Source organism: Mus caroli, chromosome 2, assembly GCF_900094665.2.
Source record: "Mus caroli chromosome 2, CAROLI_EIJ_v1.1, whole genome shotgun sequence".
Classification (NCBI taxonomy): domain Eukaryota; kingdom Metazoa; phylum Chordata; class Mammalia; order Rodentia; family Muridae; genus Mus; species Mus caroli.
The window spans coordinates 101920-129484 of NC_034571.1; the positions used below are offsets into that span (position 1 = coordinate 101920).

The 27565-nt window shown below is 45.0% G+C and overlaps 1 protein-coding gene across 1 annotated transcript in view; it reads left to right on the top strand.

Annotated features, from left to right (window-relative positions):
- Fam171a1 (family with sequence similarity 171 member A1) overlaps positions 1–27565 on the top strand; it is a 110780-nt gene that overhangs the window by 77216 nt on the left and 5999 nt on the right. The window contains exons 4-6 of the mRNA XM_021154949.2: positions 2017–2175; positions 7855–8031; positions 26927–27043. Of these exons, the coding sequence (XP_021010608.1) occupies positions 2017–2175; positions 7855–8031; positions 26927–27043 (453 nt within the window). The remainder of the gene's footprint in view (positions 1–2016; positions 2176–7854; positions 8032–26926; positions 27044–27565) is intronic.

The window sequence follows — 27565 nt, forward strand, 5'->3', positions numbered from 1 at the left end:
CTCCTTAGTTTCAGTAGTCAGAGTATTCTCTGCAGGCAAGCTCTATTCTTGCAGGGAAGGTGCCCAGATATCTGGTGTTCGAACCTGCCTCCTGGCAGAAGTTGTGTTCCACTCACCAGAGGTCTTAGGAACCCCTGGGGAGTCCTGTGTGGGTCCTTTCGGGTGTCCGGAGACTCCTCTGGCAAGGCACCCCGGTGCTCGAGTAGACTGGAAGGGACTTGTGCCCCACCTCAGGCCGGGTTGCCTGCTTCCCTAGTTAATGCAGTCTCAGGTTCCGCGAGATTGGATTGGAGCAGAGGCTGTGTTCCACTCACCAGAGGTCTTAGGATCCCGTCGGGAGTCCTGTGCGGGTCCTTGTGGGTGTCTGGAGACTCCACTGGCAAGGCACCCGAGTGCTCGAGTGGACCGGAAGGAAGATGAGGAGATGAAAGGGGAGACTTTGACCTTTCACCTCAGAGGGCTCCATGGAAATGGAGAACAAATGTTGCAGGCAGCTGTGCAGCCAAGTGGCGAAAAGGGTGAGGCAGACAGCTCCTGGTGAGGCCCTTGGCACCAGGAGAGTCCTTGAGGGATTTGGATTCAGTGTGAACCAAAGAGCCAAGTTCAGAAGAAGTAAGAGATAATAATGTAAGAGGATCCCTGGAGACTGGCACTTTGTTTTAGAAATGAAGACAGGACAGGGATAACCTGCCATTTGACTAATGGATGTGGCTAAGAGGGGACCATAGTGAGGTAGCTGTGACTTTGGGTCCTGGGTCCCTTGGCTTTGGAACTGAACCTGCTTTACTGGCCTTTGGGGAGGGTAGTTGGGGTGGCTTTGAGCAGATAGAAGGAACACGGTGATGATGTACCAAATCAGCTATATACAGCCAAGTATATAGCAGAAAGCCAGCCCCAGATAATGGCTGTAAGCCCTTTGGCCATCCTGGCCTTACCATAGGAAGACATCCTTAGTTTTGTCAATTCTTTAAGCTCTGAAACTCTCATAGCACAGAACATTTCTAGGAAGCTATCACATTCTCCTCCCTGGAAGCTCTTTGATCCAGAGTCAAAGGAACCCTGGAATTTGTTTAAATACTTCATCTCTGGAAGGGGTCGGGCTAGGACCTCTGTGTATTGCAGGGAGAGGGAGAAGGAGCCCTTTATTCAGCAAAGCAGAACAAGGTCCCCTCAAGCTGCAGATACATAATTTTAATTTTAAGGACATCTTTGCAAGGTTTGTGCAAAACTAGTTCTCACCTTCATGTCTGGTGACTGTCACCACCACATTAGGTAAAGGTAGGTTCAGCCCTTGTAGTCCTAGTAACACCTGAAGAAAGGTAACCTGTTAAGTGACATCACAGCTGCCTGGGCCACCCCAGTGTTCGCACAAAGGGATTGGAGCAGGGAAAAGGAAAATCACTTGGCATCATTGCTAAACCTGCAGCAGCATTTGTGTCCCGTGGGAAGCACTTCAGAGGGCCAAAGCCAGTGTCACCCAGCAGCTTCCACAGGAAGAAAGCTGTCTGTCCTGGGGGGCTCCTGTTGGCATGTCTTCCCAGGACTGCATCTCACAGCCCCTTCCTTGTCCAGCTTCCTTTTGGTCTGAGCCATTGAACAAGATTTTCCTACAAAGTTGGAGGATGGTTTATAGCCATATCAAAGCTTCTCTATTGCATTGCTTGTCCAGAGAGATTAATTACTGTTTCCTTGCTTCGTTTGCTCTGACTCTCCCAAAACGTTGCCCTATGCAGAGTCAAATGCCGCACGGTGGAAAAAGACTGGTCGCAAATAGAACTTGGGAAAAGCTTTTTGTTCAAACCCTAAATAACATCCTGTGTCAAAACACATGTGACAATGGGCTATTATTTCTCGCCCCATAATAGCATGCTGTCATATCCCTGTGTCCTGGATGAATGAGCGATGGCACGCCATGTGGGGCAGCATGGGGGTGGGGGGAGGAATGGCAGAGCCTTTGGCATTTTCTGAAATGGAAACAACTCCTCGGGGAGGTAACCTAAAGGTTGATTCCCACAGGTGCCCGGCCACAGCCTCGAGTTCATTTCCAGAGAAGGGCCTTGAGGTTGCCAGAGAACACCAGCTACAGCGACCTGACAGCATTCCTCACTGTAGCCAGCTCCCCATCAGAAGTGGACAGCTTCCCTTACTTGCGAGGATTGGATGGAAACGGGACAGGTAATTGGAGTCTCTTCGCTTTCTGGGTAGGCCTTCTGGGGTTTAGTCTTTCTCTGAGTTTTGGTTGTGGCAAGAGGTGGTCACAGTGAGGGGGCGGAGCTTGACCTTACTGATTCTGGGTTCATATTGTTACCTTTTCCCAGCTTAAGAAGGCCTTCAGTCTGCACCAACATACAAAGGCATCTTTGCAAATTGGCTTCCCTGAGCCCTCCAGCGGGTGCCAGGGGCCTGAAGGGCCTTCTTTGGCCTTTCATTTTTGGACTAAGTATTTCAGTTAAGTTGAAATTATAGTTTTCTAAAAGCAAGAGATCAGTAACAGGGTTTCTGCTCCTCTGATCTCTGCCTAGTCTACTTTCCTCCAGAGTTTCTCACTCAGTTGTCCAGCAAGAGCCCCGCAGCCCCGCCCTCCTGCTCACCCACCCCATGCTGGGATGGGAAGGGTTGGTTCCAGTGACATCTAGAGATGAGCAAGTGACATTCCATGCTCCGCTATACATGGAGCCCTGAGGTGTGGGCATTGCCATTTCTGTCTGTGGTCGTCAGCTTTCACCCACATCTCCCTCTGCTGCTGGATGCTCCACCGGCTTCCTCTCAAAGGGGATCTAGGAAGTTCTCCAAAGGAGGCTCTTCTACGAACAGCCCAGGAGGAGCCAGGCTCTGAGGTTGATTTGGAATCTTCCAGCAGATCACTAAAATCAGCTCAGCCATCATGGCTACTCTGACAAGACACAGAACTTACAAGATCAGAGAAACCAAAAGCCACCAGGAAGAAGAGAAGAGACAGTTCCTTATCAGAGAAAGACCAAAGCCTGGACCTTCCTCCTGGGTCTCTCTCTCTCTCTCTCTCTCTCTCTCTCTCTCTCTCTCTCTCTCTCTCTCTCTNTCTCTCTCTCTCTCTCTCTCTCTCTCTCTCTCTCTCTCCTCTTCATTGCCTTTCAGGTTTTGGTCATAGCATAAGATTGCAAAGCAGCCACTAGAGTTGAATTAGGTACATTGTTATACTTCCCAGGGATGCTTTGATTAAAACGTTCATAATTTTCCAAGACTTTGGATAAACTGGTTAATCTGACAAGCTCCTCCACCTGCAATGCCTCACCCATTTCTGTAACTTGTGAGTAAGGTTCCAGTTGGAGGTGACGGTACCTGCTGATGTACTTGTTTTTCCTCCATTTGTGGTTCTTATTTCAAGAAAGGCTTCTTCCTTTAAATTGAGGACCAACGGCATGATTCATATGCCCGTCATTTGCCATCAAATGGATGTGTGACCATCTATAGTAAAGGTTCTTGGGAGAAAATATCAATTGAGGAGCCTGGAGACCTCTCTTCTGAGATCCTCATAGGCTCCATTCAGCTTTTCTGAGGAAAGGAAGCCTAGTCAGAAATACAGCAGAGGAACGGGCCTCACTCCTCTGAGCTCATTCGTGCTCTCTGTCCCTCTTCCAGTAAATCCTGAATAAATTATGAAGCCCGAGAAGACCAGGGGACACAGAGCGCAAAAGCACAGGACCGTTGATTATTTTTCAGAAGTGTTTTACTTCAAATTCAGTCTATTTCAGAGGGAAGAGAAAGGTTGGACGGTGACTTTGAGCTGCTTTTCCAGTGACGTAATTGGTTAGTTGCCTGAGAGAGGATCAAAGTTTCTATGAGACCTACTAGGAAGGTGAGCCAGCCAGTGGTGTATCCATATGTATCTGCAGACATTGGAGCCCGGGGGGTTCCATGGAGCAAAGCAACCTGGGGCACAGTGGGTGACTGCTGGCCTCACCGTAGTTTGTGAACAGGTTCTCTTTTGCCCTGTATCACTTTGTGTCTCACACACAGGCCAAAGACTCTCTGCTGTCTAGCATCACAATCTTCTGGTCCCTAGAAAGCACAAAACCCTACACCATCTGCATGGTCTTAATGAAATGACCTCCACCAGGCGCTCCAGGGGAACAGAGAGGGCAGAATGTCGAAAGTACAGAATTTTTGCCACACCAGAAAAGTTGGCATATGATGACCATCTATATCCAGAATGCCTGAGACTGAAGTGTTTTGTATTTAGGATCTCTTTTTTTTTTAATTATTTTTAAAATATTTGCATCAAAGTCTAGTGGCACCTAACTTTTGAACTTTGGAGAACTTCATGTTTCAGCCTGGTACTTAAACATGTGGACAGAGAGACTCCGAGGGACTGAGTAGAACCCGTCTTGTTATAAACAACCGTTTGATCAGAAGCCTAAGTAAGTGGACCCCATCCGGTGGTGCTTGCCCCTCCTCCACCTGGTTGGCATGACACCTGTCGTGGCTTGCACACAGAGGGCCAGGTAACATCAAGGTAGAGCAGGAAGGAAAACCCAGCTACAGACAGACCTCAGTACCTTGCACGTGATAAGAATTGCACAACAAAGTGTGGAAGAGAAATGATCTAGGCCTCTAAGTCTGAATCTGTCCAAAGTGAAGAAAGCGGAACAGTATGAATGGCATAGAGAAGGAGTGGGCATCTAATGGAGCACTGAAAGAAGAATGGGCCTCCATAAAGCAGAGGTGGGGCCTACATGTCTTGGGAGCTAGGGCTTCTCCCTCTCATCTCCTCTTCTCCTCCTCCCTCCCTCCGTCTTCCCTTCTCCTTCTTCTCCCTTTCCTCCTTTCTTCTTTCCTGTCCTCTTCCTTTTTCCTTTTTTTCTCTCCATGGTCCCACTATGTGACCCAGCTGGCTTTGTATCAGCAGCCCTGGCTCACCCCACCAGGTGCCATGTACAAATGTGCGTGCAGCACCATGCCCACCCCGGCTGGAGTGCTTTAAACATCTTGTGGAAGGACAGGGAGCTAAAGGACAAGACCTGCGGTTAATCTGCTCGTTTCTGTAGAGCTTACTTCTGAACTTGTGCAGGTGACAATGTCTATGGCCCTACACTCAAGAGGGTACCTCAGCTGCCCTCCATCTGAGGCATGAAGATGAGGCGGGAGGGGAGTAACTGAACAGGGTATCTGGTGCTAGAAACCATCTCTCTAGATCAGGGAAATGCAAGACGAAAAGGAAAGAGAATGTGAGGCCACTGAGGAAGAAGAATGGAGATACTTTTCTAGAACTTTCTATGTGCCTGTTTACAGGAGGTTTCTACCGTCCTCCTGCATGGGATTTGACAAAATAAAGCAGCAAGTCCTACTTGGAAACCTTATGTCTGCAATTTTTGTACAGCATCCAGTAGGTCACCTGATGACTGGCCCGTTGACAGGTTTGAGCACTGCCAGGAACAGTGCACAGGAGGCCTGGCTTTGCCCTCCTGGCACCTTTAAGCTGTGGGCATGTGTATGTCTCAGCCCACGGTGCACTTTCCAGCAAGGCATGGTAAATTCTGGCCTCTAGTTTTCTTATTCCAAAATAAAATGGTTTCTAAACTAAAAGATTCCTGACTTTGAATCTGTGATTCCAACTTTCATCTTTTGAGGAAATCTTTTAATAGGTCTTTGCTGTCATGGAGACAGAGATGGATGCACAGTGGCCATTGTGTTCAGAAGTCACTCCACAGGGGACAGCTGTTAAAACATTGTTGAAACTATAAAGTTCACTAGATTTGCTTTGAAAATTTACTTTTAGTCCAAATTGGAGGTTGACGTGAGCTCAGATGGGTATGTTAGTATATAGGAGTAAGTACTTATGAATACTCTATGTAAATATACTTATAGTCTGTCTTTTTGCCTAATAGTAATGCTAGTAAAAATAAAAATAGCAGCAGTAAATAAATCATAAACAGTATTATAGAAGAAATCCTGTCTTGTAAAATACCTTACCATTTTTACCACTAAGAAATCCATCCTATTAAGGCAAAGATGTGAATTATGACAATGTATTTTGCGTGATATCGCATCCCGATAAAGAAATTTCTGAAATAGATTGCATAAGTGTATAAATATCAAATCTATATGCATTCTCTAATTTACCTGTATACAGTCATTAAAGTACTGGCTCAGATAAATGGTCTCTAATGGAGAGTAATTGGCATATCAAAATCCTTTCAAACAGACCAAAATAGCAATGGCAGCTCAAATAACACATATATATTTCACGTCTAAGTTTCAGAGCTATACCTCTGGTAGAATTAGTTAATATTTTCAAGCAATCCTTGATGGAATTTGCTGTTTAAAACATCTCTAAAATAGGTTCTTATGGCACTGACTTGTGTGTGTATTATCTATGCTATAGATGATATGTCCTACGATATATGTGCACAGAGCTTAGTTTGTGAACCTTCTTTTTCTTTAGCTTCCCCAGAGTTCTTGCTCTTACACTAGAGAAAAGTCTTTTCCACCATGGCAGTAATCTCAGCTCTTGAGAGACTGAGGCACGATGGCCATGAGTTCCAGGTCACAGGGTGAGATCCTGCCTTTAAACAAAAGGAAGGAAGGAAGGAAGGAAGGAAGGAAGGAAGGAAGGAAGGAAGGAAGGAAGGAAGGAAGGAAGGAAGGGTGATGGTTTGTATATCCTTGGACCAGGGAGTGGCACCATCTGAAGGTGTGGCCTTGTTGAAATAGCATTCCACTGCTTTCCAAATCCAAAGTCCCAAAATCCACATACTGTCAAATAAAAGCATGGTCAGGCCTATCACAGCAGTACTCCACTCCCAGTACCAACTTCTGTCTTAGTTAGGGTTTTACTGCTGTGAACAGACTCCATGACCAAAGCAAGTCTTATAAAAAACAACATTTAATTGGGGCTGGCTTACAGGTTCAGAGGTTCAGTCCATTATTATCAAGGTGGGAGCATGGCAGCATCCAGGCAGGCATGGTGCAGGAGGAGCTGAGAGTTCTATGTCTTCATCCAAAGGCTGCTAGTGGAAGACTGACTTCCAGACAACTAGGGTGAGGATCTTATACCCACACCCACAGTGACACACCCATTCCAACCAGGTCGCACCTATTCTAACAAGGCCACACCTTCAGATGGTGCCACTCCCTGGTCCAAGGATATACAAACCATCACAGGAAGGAAGGCAGGCAGGCAGGCAGGCAGACAGGCATGGGCAACACAAGCACAGCTTGCTACAACTGGCAGACTTGAACTGAGACAGCTCTGCTAACTAGCATGTGCCCTCTAGGCAGCTACTGCCACATCCAGTCCTGTTTCTTTGTAAACTCTGAGTTTGAACTGCCTCGTGATGTTGTGGGGTGAGGATTAGCAATATTAACAGAAGTGGATGCTCACAGTCATCTATTGGATAGAACACAGGGCCCCCAATGGAGGAGCTAGAGAAAGTACCCAAGGAGCTGAAGAGGTCTGCAACCCTATAGGTGGAACAACAATATGAACTAACCAGTACCTCCCCCCCCCGCCCCCCAGAGCTCTTGTCTCTAGCTGCATATGTAGCAGAAGATGGCCTAGTCGGCCATCATTGGGAAGAGAGGCCCATTGGTCATGCAAACTTTATATGCCCCAGTACAGGGGAATGCCAGGGCCAAGAAGTGGGAGTGGGTGAGTAGGGGATCAGGGCGGGGAAGGGTATAGGGAACTTTTGGGATAGCATTTGAAATGTAAATAAAGAAGATATCTAATAAAATAAAAATTTTAAAAACCAATATTAACAAAGCCCCCGCACACTGGAGACTACTCAGTACGAAGCGGTAGCCACTGTTTTCCTTGAAGGGTTTCTGCAGCCCCAGGACCTCTGTGCCAGTGACGAGCATCTGTCTTCCTTCCAGGAAACAGCACCGGGTATGACTTGACGCCCGTCACAGCCGTCAGCGTGCACTTGCTCAGCGGTAATGGGATGCCGGTGCTGGTGGACGGACCCATCTATGTCACTGTGCCCTTGGCCACTCAGAGCAGTCTGAGGCACAATGCCTATGTCGCAGCATGGCGGTTTGACCAGAAGCTGGGTAAGCGTGAGCCCCTGAGCAGCCCCACTGAAGTTCATTTTGTTTTGTTTTAATTTAAAGGTCATGGAGGCTAAAATTGGCTCTCCTAATCTTTAGGTTCTTTTAATATTCTATGATCTATTTTGGTTCTGTGGTCTTTTTTTGTCTCCTGATATAAGAAAAAACATTTGCCAACATTGTTTGAAGCAAGGAGTAGTTTCCATGACCCTACAACCCAGAGATGAATGTGAATCTACTTTTAATTCTATCGTAGTTATTTGCCTGTACACATATGTGTGTGCTATCGATTAGTTCATAAGTAGGTACCCTAGAATTTATTGGCTTAAGACAACAATGAGCATCTCCTCCTATCTCATACTTTCTGAGGTGAAGGGATCCAAGCACAGCTAGTGAGTGTGGCTCAAGTACACCCTCAGAAAAGTTACAGTGGGCCTGCCTGTCAGTATTCTGTACAGCTTAAGCAATGTTCTGCTGGGGCTAGCAAGCAAACTCAAGACTCTTCCATAGTCACCAGATGACTGCAATTCTTGCCAGCTGATGGCCAGAGATCTTTGCCACATGGTCCAGAGCTTAAGGCTGCTTACAACAGGGCAACTTGCTTTTCCTCTTAACCAGTGATGTAAGAGAAAATACGGTTTTCAAGGCACAAGTACTTCAAACAGATGCTGTCCATCCTGGGCATAATCACTAGGTGGGTTAGTGGAAATGGTGCCAGAATTCTCTCTTCAGCTTTTGCAGTCAATGCAGCAGAGTCAGCAGTTTTTGGTGGCTGCATTATTCTGTGGTCTCAGTTAAGGTGACACAAATATAGCATGATTTGGTCATCAGTCCCTTATGATTAGGGGAAAGGAGGACTGTTCTAAGGTGGTAGATACTTTGTAGCTAAATGTTTCAATGTTTGTGCACAGCCATGATTACTCTTAGGAGTGTCCTGTGAAAGTCAAACTTGGAACCAGCTTTTAACCACCAGTGTAGCCTTAAACTATGCAAGAAGATTAATTAGGGGCTTTATTATCAAATAATATTTTTAAATATTCAAAATAGTTTTAGCAAATACACTTTAATATAAATACCTTTTGGGCTTTCGTGGAGTTTTTGTTTTGTAACTTCCCAGGTAATTAATAGACTTTATAGGAACTTGGAAAGATCACTGCAGTTTTAATGACTATATGAAGGTTAACTTCACAGGGTAGATTGTAACACCGGCTTACTGTATACTGCATTCCTTCATTAGGGTTTCTATAGCTGTGTCAAAACACCATAACCGAAAGCAAGTTGAGCAGGAAAATGTTATTTCATCTTATAGCTTACGATCCATCAAATCAGCCTTCCTTGCTAGGTGTACTAGTACATGCAGAAATCCCAGCACTCAGGAGGCTAGAGCCCAAGGCTTCCTGTGAGTTTGCAGCTAGCCCAAACTACACAGCAAGATCTTATCTCAACAACAGCAAAAGAGCAGCGTTTCTCAGACTCACCTTCTGGTCCTTTCCTGGATTTCCTGTGGCTGGGCTGGGACTTCTACATCTTACCAACTCCTTACAATGTCTGGCTGCCTCCCATTTCCCTCCTCTCGTGGGCCCTGCAGTAGTACTGCTCTGGTTACCCTCACAACTGGAGATGCTCCTATGTGGTCCTTTCTCAGAGCAACTTGTAAGGAGCTTGGAACCATAGCAAGGCACAAGGGTCTCGTTAGAGCCAGTCCCTGTCCGTGCCTGTCCCTCTCTCCTTCCCGGTCACTTTCCAGACATACTGACCAGTCCTTTGGGCCTTACCACTTTGCAAATGGAACCTGATCCTTCAAAGCTGTTCTGGTTCAGATCTCAAATGTTCTTCCACTGCCTTGTGCTAAGATCTTGGTCTTCAGTAGATGGTGCTATGGGGGGGGGGGGCTCGTTTTTAGGAGACAGGGCCTATGGGGACATGACCTTGAAGGACCCTGGCCTCTTCTTTTCCCTGGCTCCCAGCCATCCTGAGATAAGCAGCTTTGCTCTGCCACATGCGGTTCACCATAAGCCACGCTACCTCAAGCTCAAGAAGCAACAGAGCCAAGTGATCATGAGCTAAAACTTCATTAATGGTGAGCCAAAATACATCTTTCCCCCTTTAAAGTGTTTGCCTCTTGTATTTTATCACAGCCATAGAAGTTAATTAAAACCAAGTAGAACATTTCAAGCCCTTCCCACAGGCTACTAGCAGTTACTATTCGACTATTAACAATCACTTGAGATCAATTCAATAATTCTTTAAATTATTTACGTTGGAGGTGAATCAAAAAAATTGCTAATTCCAAACTGTTAAGTAGCCAGAAATCACACTGTAGGAATTCATGAGGAAGTTTTTGCTTGGATCAGGATTACTCTACTGGAGCCTGAGAGCTAAGCGTGATTGAATCAGAGGATGGGGAGAAGGGAGGTGGGGGGAGATGAGGCCAACGAGCAGGAGGCTCTCTCATTTACAGTGAGAAAGTTCTAGAAGTCAACTCGACAGCAATGTCAGTATGGTTGGCAATGCTTTGTACTTAAAACTTGCTGAGAGTCTGTGTTAAGTGTTGATATCAAGAATATGGTATCAGGCTGGAGAGGTATCTCAGCCCTTAAAGGCTAGGCTCACAACCAAAATATAGGCAATAGTATCTGTGAGGTGATGGCATACTGTTTATCATCAAAACATTAAGTCATGTGTATGCATAATTTTTTGCAACCTACATTTAGTAAGGGTTCAACCTCTCCTCTATGCCACCACCCAGCAGAGGCAGTGAAAGAGAAAAGCTTAGCCTACGGGGAAGTGGACAAGAGTTCTTTGGGGGTGAGCTCAGTCTGCTTTGTCAGCAGTTCAGCACCATAGCAAACACCAAATGTAAATCAGCAGCTACAGTCCAGGCCTCTTGGCAGGCAGACACTAAGCATGAACCAGCAGCTATAGTTCAATCCTGAAGAAACCACAAGGCTTGCTAACTGACCAGAGGCCACTGAAGCAGCAAGAAGCCACAGGAACCTCACCAGCAGTTCCAGGGCGAGTTTCTCTGAATGGTGAGAGCATTGCCATGAGCAGAGCTCACTAGCACTATGTAAATCGAGCCAATACAGGCAAGTTGTTAGCTAAGAATAATGAGACAGAGCAAACCAAACCAAGCCTGAGTGCTCATCTCCCACTGTCTGTGGGGTCAGATTTATACTCCTTCATCAAGCAAACCTTTCACGTGTCTGCTATATCCAAACATCCTCTTACCTGTGCCTGCTTTAGCAAGACGTCCTTTCCCTTGTATAACCCCACAAAGCATCATTATGTTATTTGACATGAATAACTTTCCAAACAGACTACAAGTTTCCACTTCAGTCATGCATCTTAAGTATATACAGCTTTGATCTGCAAATTATACTCAATTAAAATGGGCACAAGTAAATATCAAAGGAAGAATTTAGAACATGTGAAAATCACAGAAAATGCATAAACATACACATACCCAAATAAAGTTTCATTGGAACACAGCCACACCTGTTTGTTGGTAAATCGTCCCTGTTTCCATCCTGTGGTACACAGTGAGTTGTCATGCAACACCAACTCATCTTCTGGCTTTCTAATCCAGTCTTTACAGAACCATCTTGTGACTCCTGATCTAAGCACGCTCGCTGAGGGAGCTCTCTCCATTTGCTGTCACATCACAGGGGTGTTTTCTCTCTGCAGGGAATAAGGGGTGCTGGCTTAGCTGCAGCTCCTTATTCCTGTTACCTAAGCTCACAACTGTCTGTAACCACTCTAGTTCCAGGGGATCTGACACCCTCCCACAAACATACATACGGGCAAAACACTAATCAATGTTCATAAAAGTAAATCATTTTAAAAGAAATTAGCATCTTCGTATGTTGACCCTGTTCGTCAGAGGGTGAATGCATTGTCAGGATGCATGAATTGGATTGTCTTGACTGTGTTATAACATCAGTTGGCTCATCACTACATATGCCCTCTAAGAACTTGTTTGAAGAGGCCCAGCATGCATGTTCAGCCTTGAAATGGTTGCATGAACATGCTCTGTGTGCTGTATGTGAGTAACCTTTGCTTTACACAGCACAGCAGACTCCTCTTGGTGGGTGAAGCTCTTACCTTTTAAGGAACTGGCAGGCTTCTCTGGCCAACTTCAGTCCTTCGCATCACACTGTGGCCTGCAGCCGTTGGGGTGGCACCTGGTACAGTGATCAGCGTCCAGAGTTAGTTGTGTGCAGGAGCCAGTTTGACCTTCCAATGTCTGGGGAAGAAAGTCGGTCATGGCCAAGTGTGTGCTAACTGTGGCTTTCAGGAAAGTAAGGGCCAATATGTCTGCTTTCTTTTATGGACGTTTGTTATTTCCTCAGTGTATAACTAGGGCAGCAGATGGCTTCTGGACTATGAGGTTGTCTGACTTGTTGCCCTAGGGAATGGTCGCTCATGAATAAGCAAACCAGGTCAGTGGTCTGAATTCAAAGTGACTGATCCTGAATAATCAAAAAATCAATAGTGTTTTAGATTTTGGATTTGTGCTTCTGCTGTTTGAGTATCACTCAGTGTGTTTGAATCCTCTTACTCCAACGAGATAGCAGAAAGAGAAGCCTACCCTGAGTGAAGCTCTATGGTGAGATCCAGTTTTAACTGCCTTCCCAAACACCACAGGCAGAGTCTGTGTGGGTTGCTATAGCAATGGGGACTAACGAACCAGCCTCTTACCTCTTACGGCACATCCATAGCTGGTGCTCAGGAATAACTCCATAACTGGCCTGCGTAGTAGGTCTGTGTCTGTTTCCAAAGGAACATGACTGCTTTTGCTGTGCAGGGCCTACCAAGCTTTTAGGTAAGTCATGGCCAGTTTGCCCTTGAAGGAGAAGTTTATTTACAATACAAATATATTCATTTATTTATCAATGTAGATTCATCAGTGTGACAAGTTTATCGTAGGAAATGTTAGAGGGGTTGGAGGGAGGGAGGAAGAAATCTCGGCACCTTTATCACAAATTTGATGTGAACTGAAAACTATTCTTTCTCTAAAAAGTGAAGTCATGATAATTTTTATATGCCTCTCTGACCTCAAGTTTGGCCAAAGTGTTATCTAGATCTCCAAGAATAATTTAGAGACTGCCAAGGATTTGCTTAAATGTGTTTTCAAGACTTACCCTGGACTCTGATATACAGAAATGATAAGAGATACAGATATGTTAAATTATATGGATATTAGAATATTATCCATGTGTCTCGATGAAGGATTTCAGAGTGGCATGTTGTGGTTTAAATGACTTCTAAGGATACACTGTATTTCATTGTATGGGTAAAAGATAAAAATGGAGATGTTTATTTGTCTAACAATTCAAGTACATATTTATATATGTGATTAACTTTAGAGCTAAATGTAGTACTCCCCCCGCCCCGAAGAACAGATGTGATAATTAAGGGTATTAAACAAAGGAAGAGGTTGATTTACCTAAGAGTGATGTCAGTATACTCCTCAGTACAACAAATAGGCAATTTCCTAAGGAACACTAGCTGAGAAACAGAGAAACAGACTCACTATGTATCTAAGATGACCTTGAACTTCTGACCTTCCCACCTCTGCCTCCAAAAGCTGGGATTTCAAGTCTACTCCTGACCCACAGGTCAGTGCTGAGGGACTAAAGGGAAGTCTGTGCACATGCTAGCAAAACACCTCTTATTTTCCAGATAGGAAAATGAGCCTGAGCCCACAAAACTGGGTTTTGATGAGATTTTTCGCAGGGAATGTGATAATCTGTATGCAAAGAGTTGAGGAAGCTGAGGGTCAATGCTGAGAGCCCAGGGGGAACTTTGTCTTGACCAAGATCCCAGAGTGAGGCAAGATCCTCTGCTTTGCGTTTTGGGGACTAAGATGGGTGTGTGTTCCTGTTACTGTGGGACTGTTAGCATCCCATTGCAAAGTTCTGCCCCAAAGGATGAGAATTAGAGTTTGTAATATACTTATGCTGCCCTGTGGGCTGATCTAAGAAGAAGGACAGTTGTTTTCCAATGTTGCCTAGCAATTCAAAAAACAACCCTGTAACATCCATCTGTCTCTAAGCATTGTTAAGGCCTTTGTGTTGGTGGCGTCCTCAGAATGATCATTTTCAGAAAATTAGTTCTCAGATAGCTGTGGTTTGGGGCACTTTTGTTTTAAAACTATTCTCAGGATGTTGGTTTTCTGTGTAGAACTAGAATTTACCATGCTTGGATTTACCTGAAACCATTTGGGCAGGCCTGACAAATGAGTAGTTGGTTTGTGGTTGCAGAGTAGCAAGTCAGCCCTTCTCAGAGGAAGCCTGTATTCCTTAACAGTAAACCGTTCCTTACCACTGATGGAGTTGGTTGGTTAGGTGTGGTAACTCCATATCCTTCCACTGGCTCTTTCCACCAACCAGGAAACCTTCAGGCCTTTCAGTGTACCTGGATTTTAAACAAAAATTTGATGCTTAGTCTACTATAAGCCTAAGTGAAAATAATTAGGACATTATGCAGCATGAGTTATTATTTGTGCTGCGGTGGTGGTTGGTGGTGGTGGTGGTGGTGGTGGTGGTGGTGGTGGTGGTGGTGGTGGTGGTGGTGGAGGACAGACTCTCATGTATCGCAGACTAGCCTCACCCTGCTATGTAGCTGATGTTTCAGGTATATATTACCACTGTTTATGCCATGCTAAACACTACAGGAGCTAAGCTACATACCCAGCTCTCCAGCTATTTATCTGGGATGTGTGTGTGTGTGTGTGTGTGTGTGTGTGTGTGTGTGTGTGTGTACATGCACTATTTACATCGAGATGTTGGTGAAGGCCAGAAGAGAGTGTTAGACCCTTGCAAGTGGTGTTTGGATGCTGAGAACTGAACCTGGGTCCTCTGCAATAACATCCAGTGTTCTTAATTGCTAAGCCATCTGAAGCCCCAGATATTTTTAACTACATTTATGCCTACTTCCTTTCACTTGAAAGAGTAATTGCTATGTAGCTGATGTTTCAGGTATATATTACCACTGTTTATGCCATGCTAAACACTACAGGAGCTAAGCTACATACCCAGCTCTCCAGCTATTTATCTGGGATGTGTGTGTGTGTGTGTGTGTGTGTGTGTGTGTGTGTGTGTGTGTGTGTGTGTGTGTACATGCACTATTTACATCGAGATGTTGGTGAAGGCCAGAAGAGAGTGTTAGACCCTTGCAAGTGGTGTTTGGATGCTGAGAACTGAACCTGGGTCCTCTGCAATAACATCCAGTGTTCTTAATTGCTAAGCCATCTGAAGCCCCAGATATTTTTAACTACATTTATGCCTACTTCCTTTCACTTGAAAGAGTAATTACAAAGTGAAGGTAGCATGTGGTTGTATATGGTGTCTAGCATTACAGAGAAAACAGGGAGCCACAGACCAGCAGTTACAACAGAACCAGCTAGAGCTGGTTACTTAGCCGTGGCAGGCCTCTGATTTCAAATCTGTGAAAAGCATACAATAGGCAGAGTCTCTACATCATAGACTTGTGAAAAGAGAGAAGTTAGAGCCGGGATGGGCACTTAGGCAAAGCCTTCCTAGCCACCCCTTGCCTCCCCTATCGTCTTCTCCCCTCCCTCATCTCCAGTCCCCTTCCTTGCCCTCCTTTTCCCCTTCTCCACTTCCTTCTCCCTTCTTCTTGCCCCTCCTCTCTTTTCCCCCTCCTTCTCTTTCCCTTCCTCTTCTCCCTCCTTTTTTCCCTCCCTCCCCCACCCCCTCTCTTCCTCTTCCTCCTCCTCCTTCCCCTCCTTCTCCTCCTCCTCCTCCCTCACTCCTTCCCTTGATCGCCATCATTGTTATTGCTGTCAGCCCATACACCGTTTGCAAATCTTCGGTGACACATGTGAGAAGGAAGGTCAAGCTCAGACCTGCAGTTCTGTTAGTGTAACACTGTAGTCTCCCCGAGGGATGACTCCCTAGGACACTCCAGCCACTAGTCTGAAGCCAGTGCCCATGCCCCACCGGGTGTTCAGAACGTTTAATATCATCACCACCTGAAATTGAACTTCCAAATAACTCCTGAATCCAGGACACATGATCCCTCACACAGGTATATGTCTGATGTGCAGAATGATGCACACACACACACACACACTTATCTGCTCATTGCTGCTCCTTTCATTCAGTTGAGCATCACTACCTTCATGGCAACCTGTGCCACCGTCGTCCCTTCACAGGTGAGGGGACTAAGGACAGGTGTTTTGGGGTAAGTAATATTAGTGTTTAGGTGTGGAGCATGGTGGGAGAGGAAGGGGAGAACTGATTCCACAAGGTTGTCCTCTCTGTGAGCACATGCACACGCACGTGCGCACACACACACACACACACACACACACACACGTGTGTGTGTGTGCAGAGAGGAGAACCTTGTGGAATCAGTTCTCCGCTTCCTCTCTTTCCCCCTTATGTGGGTTCCAGGGATCAAACTCAGGTCTGCAGGGGTTTACATGGCAGTCAGTCTACCTTCTGCCCCATCTCACCAGCCCAGGGACACATACATATGTGAATTTCCATTTACAAACGGAATGTTATGCAATGGGAGTACTGAGAGCAAAATAGAAAAAGGTATGGTGGATGAATTGCAATCCCTGAGTAATAAGAAGTAAAATCAAGTATGTTAGAAGAAAGCCTCACAGTAACTCACATTTTACACTTCAATTAGGTTGCTGTGAGCAAGCTGGCTGGGTGGGTGCAGTGTTTGCTGACCAAGCATGAGGACCAGTGCTGGGATCCATAGCAGCCACTCAGGAGCATCCTGGGGGCTTATCTGCTAGCCTGGCTAAGCACTGAGCTCTGAGTTCACACATGCACAAATGAACACATCCATACATACATAAAGCCCATGCACAAAGCAAAGTTTTAAAAAGAAATAGAGATGTTTTTAGTTAGGCTTTTAGTTTAAGGTAGCATGCCCTTGTTTCTGCTTCTACTGGCCTATTTTGACTTTATAATTTGGTGTGAGTGTGTCACACATTGAGTGTGCAGGTGCAGTCACCTGTGCACATGCAGGTGGTGGCAGGTCTCTTCCTCTGTGACCCACCTGTCTCAACCCCACAAACCTGGGCTTACAGGCACAGGCAGCCACACATGGCTTTTTACATTGGTGCTAAGGATTTGATATCAAGCCCTCATGATTTCACAACCAATGATCTTACTCACTGAGCCATCTTTCCAACCTCTGACACATGATTTTTAAAAACAAGTTCAATGCACTATATGAGAGACTTCCTTATTTCTTTTAAAGTCTTTTTTTTTTTTCTGAAATTTAACTTTCAAATAACTCCTGAGTCCAGGCCAGATGGTCCCTCATGTAGGAATGTCTGATGTGTAGAATCTCTCTCTCTCTCTCTCTCCCCCCCCTCTCTCTCTGTGTGTGACACACACACACACACACACACACACACACACAGAGTGAGAGAGAGAGAGAGACTCTTAACCTCTGAGTCCCTCGCCATGGAATGCTAAGCCTGGTTTATTTTGCAAATATTGAGCAAGTGGTAGTGAGATGGCTCGTGGGGAAAGGCACTTGCCACCTAGCCTGATAGCTAGAGTGCAGTCACCCAGGTCCACATGGTGAAAGAAAAGAACTGGTGCTAGCCAGATGTCCCTCGACCTCCATGAGTGGCCCAGCATGCATGCACATGCAGAATGAATGCAAAGGCTGCAGAGCTGGCTCAGGGGCTAAGAGCACTGACTGCTCATCCAGAGGACCTGGGCTTGGTTGGCTCCCAGTACCAACTCGGGTGACTCACAAACCATTATAAAACCATCTCCAGGAGATATGACTCCTTCTTCTGTTCTCCGCAGACACCCTCACGCACACAGTATGTGTTCACACAGACAGACATATATACATATACACAGACACATACATAAGTAAAGATAATCATTTAAAATAAATAAAGGTGGTTAAAATTTTAAATTTTAATTTTTAACAATTTATTAATTTAATTTAACAATTTAATTTTTAACAATTCATTTGCCTAGGATTTTTTTTCTCTTTGTGTGTGACTGTTTTACCTACATGTATGTCTGTCCACTACAGTGCCCATAGAGGCCAGAAGAGGGTGTCAGGGTCCCTGGGACTGAACTTACAGGTGGTAGTGAGCCATTGTGTGGATGCTGGAGATTAAACCTGGGTCCCCTGGAAGAGCAGCTGGCACTCTTACTATCTCTCCAGCCCCATTGCATGTATTTATTGAACAACGTTGTCATGCTAGCCCTCTCTCTGCTGTTCTTTATGTGCTGTGAGGCAGAGGGAGTCAGGACATGATCTATGACATGGCTTTGGCTCTTAGAAGAGGCAGTGTGGCCATGCACTTGAATGAAGTCAGGACCACAAGGCAGTTGAGCAGAGTGTTGTCAGAGGGGTGAATAAGCTGCTCAGAGCCTGTGGACAGGAGACATTTGAGCTGATATCCGAAGAACACATTGCAGCCTTCTCTGGAACTGTCTCAGGGGCAGAACAGGCTCAGATATAATAGTGTACACCAGGGTCTTGATTTTTTGAACCAGTTTGGCCTCACACACAGGAGCCAGGTTGCAGAGTATGCAATCCTTCATTCATAATCAACATACCTTCTACACCCATTTGGCTCCATCAGCCCCTGGTATGCTCTACCAGGGGCTGAATTACTTCCTGAACAAATCAGAAAAATTCTTACAAAGGTGCTTTGTAGCAAATGACATCAGGGTTTTTTAGAGAAAGTCCTCAAGCCCTACAAAGGTCTATATATCTGAAGGTTTTGCAACTGGAAATGCAATCCACAGGCAAGTGGCCTGACTTCACCCAGAAACAGACTCCTGGGCTTTCCTCCAGAGCTACACATACACACCCCTCAGTTTTAGAAAGCTCTTCAGCAAGCCATGGAGTGAAATGTCTCATGCCCCTTCTACAGATACATGCAGGCTTCCTGTTATGCCATCTTTCATTCTGAGTCGTTTTTCTAATGCTGGGGATCACAGTCCTACTAACCCCACTCACTCCTTTGTGGCTGTCGTGGTGGTATTTGTTAATCACTAAGTGGGAACTGAGTGTACTGGATAATGGGAAAAAATTCTCTCCAGGGGGAATTTCATACTTTAGTAGTCTACATCCTTGAAATCTCTAAGTACCTATTGTAAATGTGGAATTCTTACTGTATTTTATCAACATGTATTGGGTACTTTTGGCAGGCTCTTTAAGATAGAAGCTTTCCTTTAGCATTCCAAAGTCCTTGGAGTTCCTATTATGGCTCCTTTCCCAAAACTTATTCTTAATTCATCACACCTTTAAAGGGGAAAACAAGTGGTTGCTTATATCCAACTAATTATTAAGACACAGTGGCACATGCCTGTAATCCAAATCCCTCACCAGCCTGGGCATATGTAAGACCCTTGACTGAATTTCCAGCACAAAAATAAGCCAAGTAATTAAATAAAGTAAATATTTGATTGTAGCTTAAAAGCCTCAGGGTCCTGGGATTCCGCCTAGACTGGTTAAAACACTTGTCCTGCAAACCTTATATCTTGTAGTCAGTCTCCAGAATCTATATTCTTTAAAAAAAAACTGAATATGGGGCACACATCTGTAATCCCAGAACTTCTGCGCCAAGATGGGGGTGGAGATAGGAAAATGAGCCAGAAGATCCCAGCCATCAAGCCTGAAGTAGAGACTGCTTCAGTGAGGTGGAAGACACAAACCAACTCTCAAACATGGTCTGTTAGCCTGAACACATGCACCATAGCACACATGTGCCCAAATACATGTTCACACATGCAGCAAACACACACACGCACACACACACACTCACAAACACTATCTTTTAAAAAAAAAATGAATCTCTCCCTCAAAAACTAGCCTGTCCACTTTGCAGCCCTTTAAAGGCTTAATGATTTCAGAATAAGTTTGGGAAAGGAGGATTTTGGAAGGCTGATTCTCTATATTAAGAGAATGTATTGGGTGATCACAAGCTTATTTCTGTCTTGGTTTCTAATATTCAGCCTGTCTCTCATTTCCCACTTCAAACACAAAGTCCTCAGCTACCTTGAATTTCCCTGCTTTTTCTTCTTGTCGAGACCAGTCTTGAGATCTCCTTGTCGAAAGCTGTGAGGAATCTAACCATCCCCGTATAACTTCTGTTCCTCTGTTTGATTTCTCTCAACAAAAAGTATAAGATAAGTAGTTACCCAAGATATATTTTGCTATATAATTGACAAAGGATGTTTGCTCTTAACTAATTCCATGGGGAAAGTAATTTCAGAGAAGGTCACTGACCTATTAGTCTTTCCTTTGATATTGATAATGATTTTGAGATGGGTTTACTGGATGGTTGCAGAATTCTTCCTGCCTTCCAGCTGATAGATCTAGTAGAAGTTATTCTAAGTTTGTGCAGGAAGAATATATCAATTAGAATACATAGAGTAAGAAGTGGGGTACTGAACTGCACATATTAAAATGCCCAGGCCACGTACTGTGGAACTGGGAAGCAGGTAACCTTCAACCGCTTAAAGACATGACAGAAATGTCCGTCCTCTTCTGTGCATGTGGGACATGTCTTCAGTTCACAAAACTGGAAAGTGGCCAGGCTAGAATTCACACTCATAAGATTAGCTGGCCCTCAGTGCTTTGAAGTCTAATATGGTAAAAGTCTCAACAAGAGAGAAAAATATTGTATTCTAGTGTTTTGCCTAATATGCAAGGAGTCAACTTTAATGTGTAATATGTTCTAGTGTTGTTGGGTTCTGCTTATAATTCCTTTAACTCAATGATGTTCATAATATCAGATCTTTGTACTTATTATGAAGTTAAGCTGAGGTAGCGTTCCTATTAAAGAGAAGTATCCAAGCAAAATAAATATGCCAAGCAGGAACAGCAAGATAAATCTAGGCTCTTTAGGCTTCTTTCAAAGGAGATGTTGCATTTTAAGTGAGTCCTTTTTCACATTTTAGAGTCCTTTAGCCTTTGGGGAGGCACTAGTTCAGTATTTGAACTTGATTTTCTTTATATATATACTTTTATTTTATATAAATAAAAGTTGATTTTGTTGTTGCATAGTAACCAACTAGCACTTCAGTGATTGCTAGGAGACTCTATCCCATCTTAAAGATAAGGATGAGGTACCTTATCTGATAGTTAGTATATATAATAATCATTAGAGTCAAATGCAGCTCCTGTTTAAATAACTCATAATGCTTGCCACACAGTGAACCATGCCAGCTAACTCCATAACAAAAACACTTCCAAAAGAGAGGCGCACTTCTCAACACCTCGCACATTCCTGAAAATATTTCTGTGTGTGTGTGTGTGTGTGTGTGGATTCAGGTTGCCACTGTTTGATAATTGGATTGTCCTCCCTCACACTGCCTGACTACATTATTCTGGACAGCACCTTGATAAGGGGACAGTAACAGTGCTGAGTGTGACAAGTTGGACCTCAGTGGCAGTAAAGGAACAGAACTTGAGGACAAGGACATGATGTATAGGAAGGACAGTGAACATGTGGGCAGCAGAAAATCTATTTGTCATAAGAGTGATCAACCTTCTCCAGAATCCTCAAGTCCATGTTCCTAGGGGCATTGATCATGACCACGACCTCAAGTTATCAAGAAAACCCCTTGTGTCTGAATCAAAATTACATGCAGATTTCATTATTTGTGTCAAACTTCCTTCTCAGATGTTGGCATGTAGCTTTCTTTTTGCTACTTTGTGGGTTCTTCTCTTCCCACCCTTTATTCCCCCAGGTTTCACCCCCTATTACTAGATAGGAGAGAAAGGAAGATAGAGGAGGAGAGAGAGATCTGAATAAAGTCAGCAGTCTGAAAGGGGACATTATCATTAGATTACTTTCCTGCTGACTAGGGACATCAGGATCCTTGGGGGAAGTTTGATCTTCACAGTCAGGATATCTCATTTCTTTTTGCTGTTGTTTCTTCATTGTACACTACAAACACCAACCAACAACCCACCCCACCTCTCAGGACCCTCGAGTTTATACACCCTCTGAAAAGTTCCCAGAATTCAAATGTCACACAATCGGAGAAACCATCTGCAGCTGGCAAAATCATGTTTCTGCTAAAGCATGAGACAAATCATAGTCAGCTGCTGTGGACAGTCTACAGCAGCCCCACCTCCCACACCTGGGATTAAAATGAAAACATTCTTATTTCTTTGTTTCTGTCACTACTTTGGTACAGCAGAATGTCCCTTTGGGAAGGGACTTTGCTCCCCTTTCTATGAGCAGCTTACCTTTGTCTGTTGTATATATTCATTTTTGCTCAAGATTCCATTAAAAGGGGTCCAAATTCCCTAAAGCTGTTTGAGAATTGATTAGCTAGAAATTCCAATCTTGCAACACCTCTTTACTCCATGTTGGCAGGGGAACCACATGACCTTCACAAACAGTCCCAACCACAGCTCATGTCGGAGCAAATAAGCCACCCTGCTAAGTCCTGACTCCGAAATCAGTTTGATGCAACTGCACATGGCCTTTCCACCTTAAAGCCACCCTGGGTGAGGCTGGAAATGCACTAGCAAGTGTAGGTTCTGCCTAACTGCCATCAACAAGTGACAGCCATTATCTCTGTGTGTCCCAGCAGTAGTCTCAATTGCCTGCATATGAAGCAGACACAGGAGTCCTACAAGAAAAACCTACAGGGAAGCCATGGGAAGGGGTTGAGAAGGAGCAGGATAGGGTAAGCTAAAAGGGCAGAGCAGATGAACTAGGGCTAAAGGAGCCAGGAAATGTTGTTTACTGGGGCCTGCCCTGTGATTGGATCGCAAAGATGAGAATCTTAACAAGGACAGCCCTTTCATAGAGGCCATATTCAGCAGTACCAACAGCCATCCAAAAGGTGGCCTCACCCTTGTGGAAGGTGTAGAAAAATAAAGATCTTTTACAATTGGATATTTCTTCCACTTTTAAAAGGAAAACCTAGCCGGGCAGTGGTGGTGCACGCCTTTAATCTCAGCACTTGGAAGGCAGAGGCAGGTGGATTTCTGAGTTCGAGGCCAGCCTGGACCACAGAGTGAGTTCCAGGACAGCCAGGGCTACACAGAGAAACCCTGTCTCGAAAAAACAAAAAAAAAAGGAAAACATGCTCTGCAAGCTGTCTGAACAGGGTTGGTATCCACACATGTGCACATGAAAGTACCCTTTTTAGCACCCTGCTATCTCATAACCTTTTCAACACAGGGCACCTGAAGGAGCTTGCTTGCTGGTGGGTTTGCCTGTAACAGGAACCCATGCCTTGTTGCCCATCTTAAGCACAGTTCCCACTTCAGTGCACCAACGTACAGTTGGGAAGCCCTCCCCGCCTCAAGTAGGAAAGCCCCATCATTCGTTCTGCATATATAGCATCAGGGTCTCAGTAGTGAGAAGCATATGTTGCCAGCACACAGTTCATTAATTCTTACAATTCCTGTGGCCTTCCCTTCCTTAAAAACAGAAATCTTAGAAGACGTTCTTGCCAGGAACAGCATGATCGAATCCCAAAACAGTATCACACTTTTGTAAGACCCTGTTGTGTATTATATAGAAGGTCTACCAAAGTTAATGCCTCTCCACAGCTGGCTTCTCTCCCTGCCATTTGGAAGGGGAGCATCCCAGTTTAGCCCCACTGCTGCTAGGATCACTTTCTTGTCAACTGCATTCAGCCTTTCTCAGAAGGATACTGATGCTATTTGTTGGATTGCTCCTCTAGCATTCACTCGATGTGAAAGTAAGTTCCTATTTGAAGATAGTTCTAGGTACTTGGTTGTAATGAGAATTTTAGCTTCTTTAAACACAGAAACATTATAGGAGTGTTTTTGTTTTAATCCCATGTGTGGAATATGGGGCTGATTCAGACTGCCCACAGCAGCTGGCTATGATTTGCCTTGTGCTCTGTCAGAGGTGTGATTTTGCCAGCTGCAGATAGGAATCTTAAAGACTCTTGAGAGGGTATAAAAATGCTAGAGCCCCCAAGAGGTGCAGTGGCTACTGCTCCTGTTCCTGCTGCTGCTGGCTGCTTGTAATTATTTATCCTAACAAAGATCAGCATTGCCCCAAGGAACTTCCCTAATCATCAGGAAGTAGTCCATGAGATCAAATTGACACCCCCCTTTCCCCTCTAGCCTTCTTTCTTTACTAACTAATGTTGGGAATTGGAAGACATAAGAATGGTAGAGAAGGGAACCCAAACACTTAGTAGAAGACAAAAAGGTATAAAATACATAGGTGGACACTCTCAGAGCTTGTAACCTATTGGAGGAGATCAGACCTAAAACAGCATGCAAGCACGTGTCTTGAAAAAAATAATGGTACGGTAAAAACATTTCCCAGGAAGGAGGAGACACGGAATGTGCAGATGTGTGGGAAGTTCTCCCCACTCTGATGTGTGTCTTTTAGAACAGAGGAAAAGTATGTGAGGTAAGACCTACAACAGCAGTCAGTCATGAGGACTAGCTAGGACAAGCGGATGGCACAGGACCATAGTTGGCCTTGGTTTTCAGGTTCTATAGCTTTGGTTTACTCCCAGGTCTACCCAGGCAAATGTGAAGCTCCTCCCAGCCACAGCCTATCCACTACCTCCTGCTCACCTTGAACCTGTCTTCCCAGTCCTTGGTTCACTGCTCCATGCTTCTCCATTTCCTGAGTGACCTTGTCACCCTCCTGTCCCCGTCTGCATCTGTTGTCCTTACTGACAAGCCCTACTCCACCACTCCAGGTGACAATATTCCCTTGACGTTCCAAAGCACTTTGGACATCTTTAGCATATGGCCTTTCTATGTTCTATCTAGAACAGGGACCAGTCATGTGGGCAGTGGGTATGGACTCGAAGTGTTGATAATAGCTCCACCCACTTGGCTTGCGTCATGTGTAACTTGAAGGAATTTTTCCAGTCCGTTTCAGTTGATTTTCTTCTAAGAAGCAACTTGGGCAGAGTTGGCAGTTTATGAATGAACAGGAATTAGGACTCAGCTTCCAGTTCTTGTCTGTTGGATCCCATTTAGCATCCATTTGAAGAGCAGTGACTCAAACATCTAATCTGGGTAAACAGCCAACCAAAAAATGCATGGCCATATCCTGGCTAATCCGAAGATGCTGCCTGCTGTACCGGTGGAGGAGCAGTGCGTGGGAGTGGGTGGGGTTTGTGACTCACTCAGGAAGGGAGTATGAGGGGGTGATGGGAGCAGCTGAAACTTACCTGTTCTCTTCTTCTGGAGCAATATCCTTGCCCAGCATAGAAACCCTCCTTTCTACTGTGTTCGATGTCTTCTGTTTCCCTTTCCTTAGAAGTCCCATGGAACCACTGGTACTCTCAGATGCTACGTGATCTCTGGGTTGACATGATTCATGACATGGTCTCACACTTGTTTTAGAAACCTTGTTGTAGCTTACATTCCGCTTTAGCTTGAACCAAAATCACCTATAGCCATGACCTCTCAGGCAGGCCTGTCGCATTCATAACTCATGAATGCAGAGCCCTTGCTATGCCTGGCGTCTCCTGCCTTCCTTGCCACTGCTGTGCAAAGGAAAGGGGGTGTGAGGTGGGTTGCCACTGCTGTGGAAAGGAAAGGGGGTGTGAGGTGGAAAGCACCTTCCCACCCACTGCATTTGAGTGTCGCCATAGCAACTAGTAATGCCTAGAAGCAGCCCAAGTGTTGTTTTGTTTTGTTTTGATTTGTTTTTATCTCCAGTTCCTCAGCAAAATGTGACCCTGGAACTTGAGACATAGGGTCAACTGCTTGACACACTTGATCCAGCCAGGATCATCCATGTGGTCATTTCGGGTCGTCCATGACTGTAGGAGTAGGGAGGGCTCAAAAGCATCCCTGTGTGTGCAGCCTGTGCCACCATTGCTGGTTCAGGAGAGGTTTGCACAAGCCTTGGGGGGGCACTTACCTGGCTGCCTCCCTCTTGGGCTTCTGCCCACAGAGGCCATCACAGGCCTCAAGATACAAGGTTCCTGATGGTAAGCAGTGTTGCCTTTTGAGCTAGGAAACAGTCCGTTAGCCTAGAACTACTTTGGCTCCATCTGTGAGCCTTTGTCTGAAGTCTTGAGAAAGGAACAGAGTCATCGGTCTTCAGGAAGGCCTGTGGGAGTGTTGCATGGCACAGCAGCAGAAGCAACCTCCGCCTTCCAGCCAGGCAGACCCAGGTCCCGTGCTGTGCTCACAGCACCCAGGTCTTGTGAAAGTTCTAAAGCCCATCATTCCTCAATCTCCCTCCCCCCAAGGAAATGAAATCATGTGGTATGGCATTGTTGTGGGAATCATAGATAATGAGTATAAGGCCATGAATATATCATGGTAAGCTAGCACACAGCAGATTTTTCTTAATGGCAACATTTTAATATTACTGCCTACACCAGACTTACTCACCCAGGATATGCGAAAATGGCATTGATGAATGGGTATTTTTAAATATGAGGCTGGAGATGGGTGGGGCTCAGTAGCAGAGAAATTGCTTGGCATCCCTGGTGCTGCGAACATAGATAAGCAAATAAATCTTTTCTAAATAATTGAGACCTAGCCTTAACTAGGATAAGGAATGTGTTTATTCGCTTAAATGTAAATACTATGAACGACGCTGTCCTCCCTTTTCCCATCTCTACCAACTCCTAGCACACTGACGCCATCGCTCTGACTCTTCGGAACTCTGGGGCCTTCTGCTCAGACTTTTTGTTTGGAAAAAGACACAGGCACTAAAGTGACAGAAATGCAGTTAGCTGATAACACAAACAATCCAAAACTATTCACCTTTCCCTGCAGAGAAGTCACAAAGACTTTTTACAGAAAGTTGTGTACGATCTGTAGGTGGTAATGTGACTGACTGTGCTATCCAGCAAGTTGTGAATGCGACATTTAAAGTGGATTTTATAAACATTCGTGCCAATGTACCCTGATGAAGTTCTTTTCTGCACCCCCACAGGAACGTGGCTGAAGAGTGGTCTGGGCCTGGTGCACCAGGAAGGCAGTCAGCTCACGTGGACGTACATTGCTCCCCAGCTGGGGTACTGGGTGGCAGCCATGTCTCCCCCCATCCCAGGTAACACAGAACCAACAGGGCTGGCATTTTGGGTGGATTTCTTTTGGGGATCTGAGCTCAGCATTCACTTAAATATAACTTCTATAGGCAGGTCATGGTGTGTTCTTTCGGAACGTCAAATGGTAAAGGCTGTTTTGTCAGTGGAGAGCAGTACCTGGAACTTTTATGTGGAGGCCAGGCACCAGGCGTACAAATGGTCTTGTCTCCAGTTCCATCTTGCTCAAACATCTGCCTTTGGGAATTCTTAATGAAAGTGTTCAGAAGAGGCTGGGACCTCCTCCTCCCTAATTCCCAAAACAGCTGTGGCCTAGTGTATCTGTAAACTTGAAGGTCAAACTCTCAGGCAAAAGCCATCACTGGGGGCTTCTTGAGGCAAAATGCTTGCTTTAGCATTTCTGATCAGTTTAGTGAAAAGCTAGCTGCCTCATGTTAAAAAGAGTAATCTTCACTTAGAATATATACTTACATAATTCCAGTGATATTGCAGGACAGTGTGCTTCTCATGATAATTCTTCTAGTGAT